The following is a 14,123-nucleotide window of genomic DNA, read 5'->3' on the forward strand; positions in this document are numbered from 1 at the left end:
GTGTCTTGTCTTTGGTTGGAAAACAGGTATCACCAAATCCAACACATTAGAAAAGAGGGAAAACTTCTGGATTTACATACTAACTACCTTACCACCTATTTCTTTGAACCTAAAGGGCAACATACATGACTATTCATTTGCTTTGGAATATGCTGTCCTCTAGGTCAGTGGTTCTTAAGCTTTGTTACTCGGATGTTTTTGAACTGCAACTCCCAGAAACCCCAGCCAGCACAGCTGGTGGTGAAGGCTTCTGGGAGTTGCAGTCCAAAACTCCTGAGTAACCCAAGGTTAAGAACCAGTGCTCTGGGTTCTCTAACTACCATCTGGAAAACTGCGTATTTTTACCAGAGCAACTAAGGAAGGCAAAACTTGAAACATTTTGCTTATGTACTTCCATTTGTTAGTCACTCTTTAAAGTGTATATGTACTGTGTGAGTAAGTAAACAGTAAATAAATAGTTGTTGTGGGTTTTTCGGGTTCTTTGGCCATGTTCTGACAGAGTGCTGTCCTCTGAAGATGCCGCCCACAGAGACTGGCGAAATGTTAGGAAGAGCAACCTTCAGAACACGGCCAAAGAGCCCGAAAAACCCACAACAACCGTTAGATCCCGGCCGTGAAAGCCTTCATGAATACAGTAAATAAATAACTGGAAAATATCCAAAAGTGCCCAAGGGAAGAAGTAAGAAGTAGTAGTGCAGTGTCACTGTCCGGACCTGTGAGACAGTGTGTTGGGGATGGGGGGGGGGGAAGGGAAGATGTAGAGCCAATATACTAGCAGTTGTTGATTGCCATTTTACAAATCCACATGCTGCATGTAGCAAGAAAGAGATAAGGAAGTAAGGATGAGTTCTAGCCGTGCTTGTTGCTTGTAGAAGTTTCAAGGCTACATCATGTGATAAGCCAGTTAGCACAATGGGTTTGCTGTTGCTTTGCCTAAGGTACAAAAAATCAGGAGTGTGTGGCTGAGAAGAATTTTGGGGCTTGGTCTGAGGAGCTTCTTGCTGCTGCCTTGCAAGGCAGTGAATAAATAATCTTCACTGCAAAACTTTTCCCTTTCTTCAATAACTGGGGGTTCCACCACCAAGATTCCAAGCTTTCTATACATCCAGTGGACTTCTAGGACACCATCCTGATAACTGTGTGCAATTATAGGTAAGAGGATACTGCTTTGCAAAGAGCTTCAACCTGGGAATAGGACTTCAGTGACCTGTGTGTTGTGTCTACAGAACGGTGTGCAAAATTTTAAGACTGTTAAGGCCAGTGCAGGTTTTTTTTGTGGCCTAAACGTTTTCCATGATGTCTGGGTTTCAGCTTTGCCTCATGTATCACTGATCCAGAAGGGTATACAGACATCACTAGTGTAATGGCCATATTGAAGGACCCTCTGAGAGGTAGAATGAGGTATGGAAAAGGATGATAAGAGCAGGATGCTCTACAGGGACAGTGTCTAGCATGGTTATTCTAAGAATGGGAGAGTATGCAATAATACAATGAGTAATCTACCGTCTATTCTGGACAGTTAATTACGTATTTGAAAATTTATATCCTACATCTTAAGTTGTCTGGATAGCTCTGTGGTTTAGGTATCTGGCTACGGAGCCAGAGGTTGGGAGCTTGATTCCCCACTGTGCCTCTTTCAAGGAGAGGCAGCCTACATGGCCTGGAGTAAGCTGCATAGTCGTAGGGCGCCCCCAGGAGAAGGGAATGGTAAACCACTTCTAGTATTCTCTTGCTGGAAAACATTGAAAATGGTCATCACAAGTCAGAATTGACTTGAAGGTACAGGATGTTTATTATTAAGCTTAAATTTAAAAAATAGAATAATTGCAACATAAATTCAATATAATGTTTCTGTCCCTGAACCTTATGCTCTGTCCTTGCTTAGACTTTGATCTTAAATGACTACTGCCTGTGACACTAGGTGGCTAACAGAACAAGACCCTAAGACCGTAGGCTGGGTAAGAAGCCTGCCACTGTATCCACTAAGACAGCACTGAACCTTTTTATCAACAGTTGTACCGTAAGGGTTACAATTATTTTCAAACCCTCTCAGAATTACCGTAAGTCTAAGCAGACACGTCCACATATGACACTGTAGCCTTGGTATTCATCAGCATAACAAGAAAGCTAGTATCGCTGGCACTGTCAGCTGCTTTTATGTGTGTTTTTTTAAAAATCTTGTTTTAAATTGACTCTTCATAGATTTGCCTCAGACATTGCTACTCTTTGTATTTTATGTGTTTTTGGCGTCAAGGTTGGGGGGGGGACATATTTATCTCCTCTGAGGATAGCACTATAAATCTGACACAGGGTTAAAGAGTTCATGCCACAGTTAATTAATCTTAAAATACCCGTAGGCTCTGTGTTGTTTTGACTTCACTTAATATAGTTTACTTATCTTGCTAGAAAGTGAGTTCAGAATCATTATCCATGTCAGAAAACTTCTGGAGCTAAAATAAAAATCTTGTCTCAGGTGCTTTCTACAAGAAAACAATGATTGTGAATTGTTGTGAATTGTTGTGAATGGTGATGCAGAAATCTCCTGCAAAGTGAAGTCGCCTAAGCAGTGCTCCATCTTGATGCCTCGGATAATCCAATTGAGTTCTTAGGTTCCTTTTGCTGCTCCTCAGTTCCTTATTAGTGTATTGCTAAAATCTGAGCACCTTAAATGAAGGAGAGACTGTAAACAATATACTGTCACAATGTTGACTTGTGTTGCTGCCAGGAGATGCCCATCTAGGCTTCCAGTACAAACCTGGGACATTGCTGCTGATTAGCCAACCAATTTCTTACACTATTGCATTGCTTAGCTACCACCCACAAACAAAGCTGTCAGAGAACCAACGCAAGCAGATAGGTAATGTCAGTCCAGCACTTTTAATTAGAGATAGATGTATGGGAAAGTACAACTGTGGATTATTTTGAATGCTACATTTGACCAATGCTGACAGGTAATGTATTGTATTTTTCTCTTATGTATGGTGAAATACATAAGAGGCTGGCACTTCAGGAATCAAATTCTTTTACTTTCAACTGAATGTATTTCCAATTGAATGGTTTAAGATTGTTGCCTTTGGGATAATTCCAATTTTAATCCCAACCTGAGTAGACCTGCTGAAACTGATGGAACTTACCTTGGTGTTGACCTTGTGTTTTTCTTTTCAGTGGCTTTACTTTAGCTAGAACTAAAAACTGATGTGCTATGCCTTTCTTAATGTGAAACTATTCAGCATTTCACTTGTATTTAAATTGCAATGAAAAAGTAATCTGAAACTACCAAATGTTCACTTCTTTTGAAGGCAGAAACTCGTAGGACCCATTCCTAATTAAGTCTTAACTGCTTGAAATGGAATGACTCAACAACATAATCTTATGCCTTTCCTCATTTTTGTTTGATTTTAGACATGTTCTTATTTATTCTTTCATTTTGGTTTATATGAACAAGAAACAAGAGGTGTCTTTGTTATTATAGTTGGAATAATTAGCTGTTTACTTTTTTAAAAAGCCCAAGATGACAAGAATTAGGGTGTTTGCTCTGCTGGCCGTTAACATCTCTTTGAAGTTCCCCAGCAAAGCCCAAACGTAATAATTTTTGCTTCCTTTGCAAATGGTATAGCCTGACTTCTGGTTTCTTTAGATGTTCTCCCATTCTGTCTCTTTGTGAATTCAACTGTCTCCACTGTTGTGAATGCTCACACGTTCATTGTGTTTTGTTTTGTTTTTAATGTTCTTTTATTACAAGACTCTTTCCTTTCTCTTCAGCCTAGATACTTATGCACGGCTAGGGCACTTTTTCTGAGGATGGAGAAAACATTACGTTGTTTTGTGTCAAAACTAACAGAAACTAGAATAATGTATCAACCACAAGATTTTATTTGGACACCAATTCAGCACTTTTTTAAAATGACCCACAGTGCTTAAGATGAAATGACCCCTTTTTGGATCAATAAGCCAAAGGTCTTCAGTGCTGTATCCAAGTCGAGGTTCAGAAATCTGCCTCTCATTTTCTGTCACTGGAAATTAAAAAATGACTGTAACTGTCTTTCTCTTCATCAAATCCTGTTTGGTTAGATTTGCAGATGTAGAAACCTCTTAGGAAAGAATTACACTGGTCAGGTTATGAGCCTTATCTTAGGGATAAGTGCCTTCAGTGTTTGTTTAAAAACAAACAAACTGCCAACTACTTTTTTTTTCTTGGCAGAACTGGAAGAAATTTGCAGGTATAGTTTCCCCTATGAAAAGAACCAAAAGTATCATGTTTCAGATTATTAAACAGAGATATTTTAAACAACCAAATATTTCATTCTAGAAATAAAAGAATAATAATAAGGTAAAAAACAAAAATCAGTTGTAAACCATCTATGCAGTCTATATTATGTTGTAGATACATATATATGTTTTATATGTCTTACAGAACAATTGCCTCTGGATATACAGTACATTCGTTTTATATGAGTCAGTCCATTTTACAACCATACACTGTTTTTCATCTGCTATCATTACTGAGTGCTGCATTCTTCCAGATTCAGGACTGGACATTGAATGGATGCTCATCTATAAACACTGTATTGATATTTGTAATCAAGGGGGACAAGACTTCTAAGAACAAATCTTGCTTAATCATTCTTAAATCAATTGATTTTATCGTGGCAATTTTGTGGGAAGGGCCAGATGCTCAAGACACAATGTACTGTCTTTGTTTTCCTGTGTTGGAGTAGAATAATCCTGGTGGTGGTGGTGGCGGTGGCGGTTGTGGCAGTTGCTGCTATTACTGCTACTATTCATAATGATGATGATATATCCAATGTTAGTTCCAGGTAGAGTAGACTTATTTAAACAAATGGAACTTTTATAAATAAGTAAATGGAATTTACTTTCCTTGTATCTAACATGCTCCATTCATTTTTACTCTGCTTTTCACTAATGTAGAATTTAGCCCTAGTGTTTATATAACGACTTTTTTCTGTGTCTAAATGTAGAGAGAATGGCTACCAATGGGGTGCCGTGAATTGTTTCTTATTATTTATTTTTTTAACATATAAAATTTACCAGGATTATACTTTAAATAAATATATTTACTATAGATATATCAGCTTTGCGTATGTGTCTGCAATTGCAGCTGAAAGAATTAAGTGGATTCTTCATGTTGGTCACATCCCATTGTGTATCGATAATCCATTTCCAAATGCCTACTCTTCAGGCTATTTTTTAAACTCTCCTTTCACTGCTGTAAGGGACCAACTTGTCTCATTCCTTTGTGCAAGTCTACAGGTGAAGCTTTACATTTGATCAGTTTGAAGCTACCAACCATGTTTGTCATTACTTTTCAAATTTACCAATTTCTCAAATGTTTTATTGTTTTGGGAAAAAAGCACTGCAAATTGAGACTTGAGAAGGAAACAGCTGAGATCAGTTATATATGGATGCTGACCCCCTTAAAAGTACTGAATATCAACCAAAGGTTCCTAAGTCATTACCAAGCATGAAATCCTACATTGATCCCACTGTTTGTCACTTGTGTCATCAATACTATTGTATAGAAGGCTCAAATGGTGTGCAGTGGCACAAGCTTGACAGAAAAGTGATATGAATCTGACTCTCCCAATCACAGAGAATTCCTTTATCATTTGTCAATGTAGTTTCCCCCTAAGATGAACAGGAACTAATGTAGTCTTGAATCTGGAAAGCAGAATCATCCATGTTTTGTCTGTCAATGTACTTACGAAGTCCTCTGCACCCATGCGTACTAAATGTTTCTATAGTTTTCTGCCACTTTTAAAGACTTCACGGGCAAATTCAACTAACAATGTTGAAAAAGAAATAATTAATGGACAGACATATTCATGGCTGCCATTCTACCTAGTTAGGAAAGATTAGATCACTACCACAATATGACACACGTTGTTATTGTTATGCGGCATCAAGTTGATTCTCATTTATGGGGACTCTATGAATTACCCTTAAAAAGTCTTGTTATCAACAACCTTGCTTAAAACTTGAGTTCTAGCTTGATATGATCCCATAGTATTTATCTTTCAACTGTCCAGGGCATTGGCAGAGCTCTCCTGCAACAACATATTTCAAATAAATCAATTTTTCCCTCAGCATCTTTTCCCTTTCAGCTCTCAAATCCATACAAAGTAACTGGGAATACTATAGTTTAGATAATCTTCATCTTGGCCTCCAGTGACACAACCCTACACTTGAGGCTATTTTCTAGTTCCTTCATAGCTCCCCTTCCAAGTCTCAGCCTTCATCTGATTTTTTTTTTTTTTTTTTTTTTTTTTTTTTTGCTTCAGTCTCCATGTGGATTGATGATTGGACCAAGGCACAGAAAATCTTTGACAATGTAGATTTCTTTATTGACAACATTAGATATGATTTTTGTCTTAATATTCAATGCCCTGTTTTTGCATTTGTTTTAAGTCACTGTTGCTTCCTGCCAGTAATATGTCTATCATTTGCATATGTTAAATTATTTATATATCTTGTTCCAGTTTTCAATCCTCCTTCATCTGAAACTAATTCGGCTTTCCATATGATATGTTCCATATATAGATTTGAACAGGCAGGGAGATAAACACATCCTTTGCATATCAGAAACAGTTCTGTTTTCCCATAATTTGTCCTAACATAGATTCTTGTCTGCAATATGGGTATAATATAATATATTATATCCATAATGTATTGGTAATATAATATCAGGATTATCAAGTGCTGAGGCACACAATTTCTTTTAGAAAATAAACATACATGATCAACACAGAAAAAAGACTAATATTCTTTTGAAATTCTTTGGTACACGTATCATCTGAAATTCTTTGGTATACTCCAGTAGCCAATGTATGTTTCCAGTATGATCTCTAGTGCCTTTCCTTTTCTGAATTCAGCTTGAATATTGGGCATTTCTCACTCCATAAAAGGTAAAAATGGGGGATGGCAATGTGTCGTCTGTATTATTTATTTGTTAACCACCCAGAGTGTACTTTAAGCTCTATAAGTTTTCTTATAGCTACTGCACTCTTTGGCATCTCCTTTCTTGGGGACTGGAATATATATTGAATATTTCCAAACTGTGTTTTGCTTTCAATATTCAGCATATTCTTGTTAGGATTTTAATAGATTCAAAGTTTGTAGCTTGGAATAGTTATCTTGGTATCCCATCTACTCCTGTTGATTTATTTCTTTCAAGTGCCTTGAGATCAGCTTTCATCTTGCTTTCTAAATTTGGATGTTCTTCATCCAGTAATTTTTTTCAAAGGAATTCTTCAAAGGAGTAGTTTGACATATGACTATCAGTTTTATATAGTACTTTACACTGTTATTGATACAGCTGTTTTAAGGTTTTTTAAGTACAGTAATTACAGTACATCCAAATATCTGAAGCTGGATACTTGAAATTTGACATATTATTTTGGCAACTTCTGCAGTTACTCCTGTCATATATATGTTTGTGTGTATACATCAGCTCAGATTTTAGACAATTCCAATCCTGCTATTTCTTCTTTTTCAAATAAGTTAGTTTAAACTCTGGAACGGCATTCCTCTTGTGGGAGAACACATGCCAGATGTCATCTATGTACAAGTTTATGTATTGAACATGTTTATCAATTTGGATTAGCTGATTCTTGCTATTTTGGATTGTTCAGTTTTTCTGGTTTGGACTTCAGTGGTTTTGTCCAATATCTTACGATGAATTCCACAGATTTCCTTGTAGGCTTAGAGCAGAAAAGTGAAGCACAGTAAAAGTCTTTACCTCAGCAAAACGGGAGATCAAATGCAGCAGGGATCCCACTAGTTTGAAAAAGCAATTACAGTCAAATTGTAGACATATTCAGTGGTTTGGGGGGCAGATAAATCTGGGACAAATTTTAATTTTTCTAGTATCTTAATTAAGAAAGTCTGCTGAGGTCTGTCAAGAAACTAGGGATGTTGTGCAGCAAAACTATGGAATTAACCAACAGAGAAAGCAGTTGGCCTTCTCACCGAGGCAATCAACTGGCAGCCATGTCTTAGTGCTTAATGGGTTGTGACAAGAAACCACAGTAATGCTTTATGAAGACAGCATGGGCATGGCCTCTGTTAAGAAGATTTCTGTGTCATTTCTAATTAAGATTAGGCTTTTAAGAAGCTATACAAACCTTGAAACTAGAAACACTAAAATTAGAGTTGTAATCTCCATTTCAGTGATCCAAGAGGTTAGTCCCCTGTATTACAGAGAGACAACTGAAGGCAAACCTTATTCAAAAGGCAAGTGAACCCCAGATCCTATGGGTGCAAGTAAGACATGTTATCTAAGGCCGGATAATCATACACAATACTGAAAGTACAGAACACAAAGCTATAACCTTGGAAAACTGGCAAAGGAAAAAAAATAAGACATGGAACACTTATGATGTGCAGAACGACAGTGAGGTAGTTTAAGGTAGAGATATATTCTTTCTTTTCTGGTAACTTGAGCCTTCAGTGGGATTGCCGCCTCTCACATAGAGGCATGTGTAGTAGAATGAGGGACTCAGAATAACTTTCATATTTTTTGCCTGTCCTGTAAATGCACCCATTGCATACAATCATGGAGACCCTTCATATATGCAGCTTCTCTGTTCACTGTTATTCTGTGCGGTCTGTTTATCTGGCGTTACTGACTGCTTAACTCAGGAATTAATTTTCTCCCAGCACTGGTCCAAATGAGACTGAAAAGGCAAATAGAAGGATGCTGTGGCACTTTGAGTGGTGCAGGATCTTTACTTAAAAGTTAGAATGAGATAAAGTCCTTCTGGTCACCTGTTGTAATTAAGGCAAACAAGGAATGTAGCAAGGAAGAAAACACCTTATGTTCCCTGGCTTCTCAGCTAGTTAGCACCACAAGGGAACTTCCCCTGGTAAGGGAGGAACTTAATAAATAGGGGGGGACCATTTTTAAAATAACATTCTATGCTTTGAGAATTATTTCCAATGAGACCTCTGACCAAAGTCAGTTCTCCTGAACAACTGGCAAACAATATAGGGGTGCAGGGGAAGAACAATTCCTGTTACCCACTACATTGCCACGGAATAGGCACTGTAATGGCTGTAGCTAATACTCATCTGGTCCTGTCTGTTTTAGGACTAGTTCTTTCATAATTGGTTCATAAATGTTAGGATGAGCAGTGAGTTAGAGGTGGTAGTCAAGTGTCCCAAGTTGGTTGACAACATTAAATTATTTATGGGGGTGCATAGAAAAAAAGGAGTGAAAAGAGCTCAATAAGGATCTCTCTGAACTGGGAAAACAGACATGGCAATGGCAAATTAGATTTAATGTGTACAAATGTAAAAGAGGCCAAAAAAAAAAAAAACTTGACTTCACTTATACAGTGATAGGATCTCAGCTGGCAACAACTGGCCAAGAAAGAGATGTTGAAAATGTGTCCTTGGGGTGGCTGCTTTTAAAAAATGCCTAATTACTTGCCCAATTACATGTTGGACAAAATGGGTAAAAAGAATTCAAACTGTGAATATCATCCTGCCCTTATACAGATCTATGGTGTGACGCCAGCTGTACAGTTCTTATCACCATGCCATACAAAGAATACTGTATTTTTTAAATTAGGTCACTGGAAACGGGGGGTAGCCAAATATGGTAAAGCAAAGCAAAGTATACAGCTTATATAGCACTCCCTGGGCAGCTCACAATTTAATTAGGCAGGTTATACATTGTAGCAGCCCAGGAACCCAGTGCTTTAGCTCATGTGCTTCTCTAGCCTTCCTGTTGATGATTTATTTTTGTTATTATTATGGAAATCACTGTAGTGCTTCCTGGGAGTCACAGTCTCACTGTCTCTTAGGCTCTAAAGAGGGTGCCTTCCAAAGAACTATGACTCCCAGGAAACAGCACAACAACTTCCTTTAAAATAAATCAACAACAAAAAGCAAGAAGGCCAGAGAAGTAAATGGTGGAGGCAAATCACTTGAAAGCCCTCCTGTGTGGTGGGCAAAAACTACAGATGTGCTGCTTTGGGTTTATGGGCAGCAACCCCCAAAATAATTCTGGGACTTGAAGTACAAAAACCCAAATCAACACACCCCAGTACCCATTTTCAAAAAGGGAATCATCACCCTGACATAGATACTGGACAAGTTCTAAGGCAAATCATTAACAGCCTCTCTGAAGTCATTTAAAAAATATTGCAGCGGTTATTGTGATTCTGCATGCATTAATCAAAAATAGGTTATGCTAAACTAATCTTTTTAGTATTGCTGCAAGCTTAGTCGATCAGGGAAATGCTGTGGATATTGTGTGCCTTGAATTCAGCCGGTATGATGGGGTGAGCATGCCAGGTAGCTGGCACACTCACAGCAAGCCATTGGGCCCCTTTAAGAGAGCTAAGAGTGCTCAGCCAGGGGAAAAGGCTAAGCCTAAGGCACAAGGAAAGTGGGAGGGAAGACTTAGCAGTTTAAAGAGGGATACCCTCCAGATAAAAGAGAGTGAAGACAGGTCTTTAGGAGGCTGGTGGTCAACTGAAGGAGAGGAAGGAGGAGCCTGGATTGATGCCTCGGAGGAGCTGCTGCTGCCCAAGGGAGCCGGGAGGACTGCGTGAGGTACCTCCACTCGAGGGACCTCTGGCAACTGACAACAGATCCTCCCCGCAGTCCTCATCCTGGATAGGCAAAGACTAGGGAAAAGGGCTGGGCTGGGCAGCTGGCATCTATATCAGGGAAAATACAAATCCTCTTTGATCAAGGCAAAGTCTCATGTCGATGGACCTGAACTGTGGGGATCCTCAGTGAAGGTAACTGAGGATCCCATTGAGGCCCAGGGCCCCAAGGACTGGCGTATGCCCCTCAACCTGCATCTTCCAAGGCTGCAAGGATTCTGCAACCTGTAGTACGACTGTAAATGAAGTCCCCATATGTTTTAACCCTGAAGTTGAACCTATGGAGTTTGTGCCAGGGAACCCAGCAATCGCCAGCTCTGCAGCGCCAGAGGCTGGACACAGCCGCAACAATCCATCATGATATTTTTGTTGCCAAGCTGATAAGAGGTGAACTAATCTATGCTGCTGTTAGGCAGGTTGGGAACTGCTGAAGGAGTATACCCAAAGAGTAATCACCACTGGTTCCTTGTCAGCCTGCACAGAAGCGACAAAATGAGAGCCAAAGAGTTCTCTCCTAGACTTGCTGTTGTCCAACACCTTATAAACAAATTGGGTTTAGGTTTCTGAAGGAAAAATTAGATATGCAAATATAGCATGGATGATACATGACTTGGTAGTAGTACATGTGAAAAGGATCTGGGGGTCCTAGTAGACCACAGGCTAGAAATCAACAGCATGACATGGCATCAGAAAGTGCAATACACAGTTACACCAAAAGAAGTATGTATATTGTCCAGATCAAGAGAAGTAATAGTATTACCATATTCTTTGGTCAGGCCTCACCTGGAATATTGTATAAACTTGAGAAGGAAATTAACAAGCTGGAATGTGTCCAGAGAAGGGTGATTAAGATGGGGAAAAGCTTGGAAAGCAAGCCCAATGAAGAACAGTTGAGGCAGTTGTATATATCTTTTTATCTTTATATTATTATTATTATTATTATTATTATTATTATTATTATTATTATTATTATTATTATTATTATTATTATTATTATTATTATTATTATTATTATTATTATTATTATTATTATTATTATTATTACTATTACTATTACTATTACTATTACTATTACTATTACTATTACGATGACGACGACGACGACGACGACGACGACGACGACCATAGGCCAGCCATGTTAGATATACATGTCTTTTTATCCTGAAAAAGAGAGGCTGGGAGGTAATACGATAGTCATTCCAAAAATATCTGACTGGCTGTCTTTTAGAACATGGCTACAGAGGATCAGAAGCAGTAGATTCAAACCTAGCGAAGAAAGATATCTATGAAGATTCTCAGTCATCCAGGTGTGGTTATCTGGAAATTGAGTCATGGCAATTGGGCTTCTTTCCGATTAGGTTGAAATGTTTCACTACTCATCCAAGTAGTTTCTTCAGTCTGAGGACAGTTGATGAAGAAAGGTTACAGCATCTGGGGCAGTTTCACTCAAAAAAGAAGCGGTTAAAGGAGAAATGGGGCACAAGTTAGAGAAGTATGCATGGAGAATGTGGACAAGTAGAAAGCTTTTCCCTCTCTTATATACTTGACATCAGGGTCACCCAATGAATATAAATGATGGAAGTTCCAGAACAGACAATGGAGGTCCTTCTTTGCTCTAGAATCCAAGCAATTTGGATGGCTTTAATAGGGAATTAGACCAATCTATTTAGGATAGATCCATTTATGGCTACTAGTAAGAATAGTTTCAGAAGCTGTATCATTTGATAGGGACTTTGAGAGAGACCATGCAGTTGCTCCAATATCCTGTTTAGGGGCTTCCTAAATATATCAAACTGGGCACTATGATAATAGAACATGGACTACAGTAGTTCTTTGAGCTGATTCAAAATATTCTTATGTTCATAAGAGTATTTTTGTGGCTCTATTTCTCTGCTTCTCATTGTTCCAGTTCCATTAGAGTTCTGTGGAAAATCAAGAAGCATATCCGGGTTTTCTGGACTGGAGAAGATGCTCAATTGTGAGCAAAAGAAACTATGTCTAGTGACTATTATATTTAAATATGCTATTCTGAAGTTAATCCACCTCTCATCTATTTGACTGTTGTATATTTGGCGGTGGGGAAGGTCCAATGGCATTGGGTACTGTTTGATCTAAATAAAACAAAGTGCAAAAGGAAGGGAGGAATCTTACCAGGAAACTGAAAGCACTAACAGTGCTCTGAATAATGTCTAGGAATCTGCCTTGTTGTGGTTGTTATGTGCTGTCAAGTTGCCTCCAACTTATGGGGATCCCATGAATGAATGACCTCCCAAATTTTCTATCATTGAGAGCTCTGCAGAGCTCTTGCAAACTCAAGACCTTTATTAAGCCAATTCCTCTTATATTTGGTTTTTCTCTTTCCTGCTGCCTTCAACTTTCCTAGCATTATTGTCTTCTCCGGCAAGCCCTACAGACTCAGTTTTGTCATTTTTGCTTACAGAGAGAATTCAGGCTGATCTATCACCTCCTTGTTTGTCTTTCTCAACAGTCTCTGGCATCCATAGTGCTCTCCCCCAATATCATATTTTGAAAGAATCAATTTTCCCTATCAGCATTTTTCCCGTTTGCCATCTTCCTGTTTGCCTTTTCTGTCTGTGTTTCACATATATACATAGTAACTGGGAATAAAATACTGTAACATGGATTATCAGTCTTCGGTGATACAGTGTAATATTTTAGGATCTTTTCTAGTTCCTGCAGAACTGCTCTTCCAAATCTGTCTGCCTCTGATTTCCTACGCTGCAGTATCCATTTTAGATTGATGACCGAGCCAAGATGTAAAAAAAGGGTAACAATTTCAGCTTCTTCATTGTCAGCAGTAAAGTTATATACAGCCATTGGTCAATAGTCAGGAACGTTGTCTTCTTAGTGTTCAGCTGCAGTCTTGCTATTGCACTTTCTTCTTTTGCCTTATCAGGAATTGCTTCAAATCACTGCTGCTTCCTGCCAGTAATATGGTGTCATCTGCATATCTTAAGTTATTGATATTTCTTCCTCCAGTTTTTAGTCCTTCTTTGTCTGGATCTAGTTCAGCTTTCCATATAATATGTCTTGTATACAGACTGAACAGACAGGGGGATGAGACACACTCTTATCTGACACCTTTATGTATGGAATGCTATTCTACTTTTCTTTAATCTCTCCTGATATAGATTCTTGTCTATAAAATGGGTCGTGTCTCAGGACTACCAAGTGCTGACGTATGCACATTTCCTTTAGAACAATCCATAGCTTTTCACGATTCACATAGTAAAAAGACATTGCTATCATCTATAAAGCACAGACTGATCTTCTTCTGAATTCTTTAGTATGCTCCAGTAGCCAAAATATATTTCCATTATGATCTCTAGTGCCATCACCTTTTTGGAATTTGGCTTGAACACTGGACATTTCTCACTCCATACGGGTTGGAGGGAGGAATCTTTGTTGCAATATCTTCAAATCATGCTGATAGCATTGCAAAATAATGCAGTATGCCTAGGGTTACTG

General features: G+C 38.5%; 1 protein-coding gene across 6 annotated transcripts in view; it reads left to right on the plus strand.

The window, feature by feature from the left end:
* The first annotated feature begins 962 nt into the window (after positions 1-962).
* Positions 963-14,123, plus strand: part of FRMPD2 (FERM and PDZ domain containing 2) — a 162,567-nt gene continuing 149,406 nt past the window's right edge. For 3 of the 6 annotated variants that reach the window (XR_012085403.2, XM_072994842.2, XM_072994843.2), the window contains exon 1: positions 1,304-2,951. Coding sequence is in view for 3 of the 6 variants with exons in the window: in XM_072994842.2 (XP_072850943.2) it covers positions 2,942-2,951 (10 nt within the window). In the remaining 3 variants the exon portion in view is untranslated. Of the gene's footprint in view, positions 1,153-1,303; positions 2,952-14,123 lie in introns of those variants that run through there. The other 3 variants (XM_078390640.1, XM_072994845.2, XM_072994844.2) reach the window with 3 other exon arrangements.

The sequence above is a fragment of the Pogona vitticeps genome, chromosome 3 (assembly GCF_051106095.1).
Source record: "Pogona vitticeps strain Pit_001003342236 chromosome 3, PviZW2.1, whole genome shotgun sequence".
In the NCBI taxonomy this organism is placed as follows: Eukaryota; Metazoa; Chordata; class Lepidosauria; order Squamata; family Agamidae; genus Pogona; species Pogona vitticeps.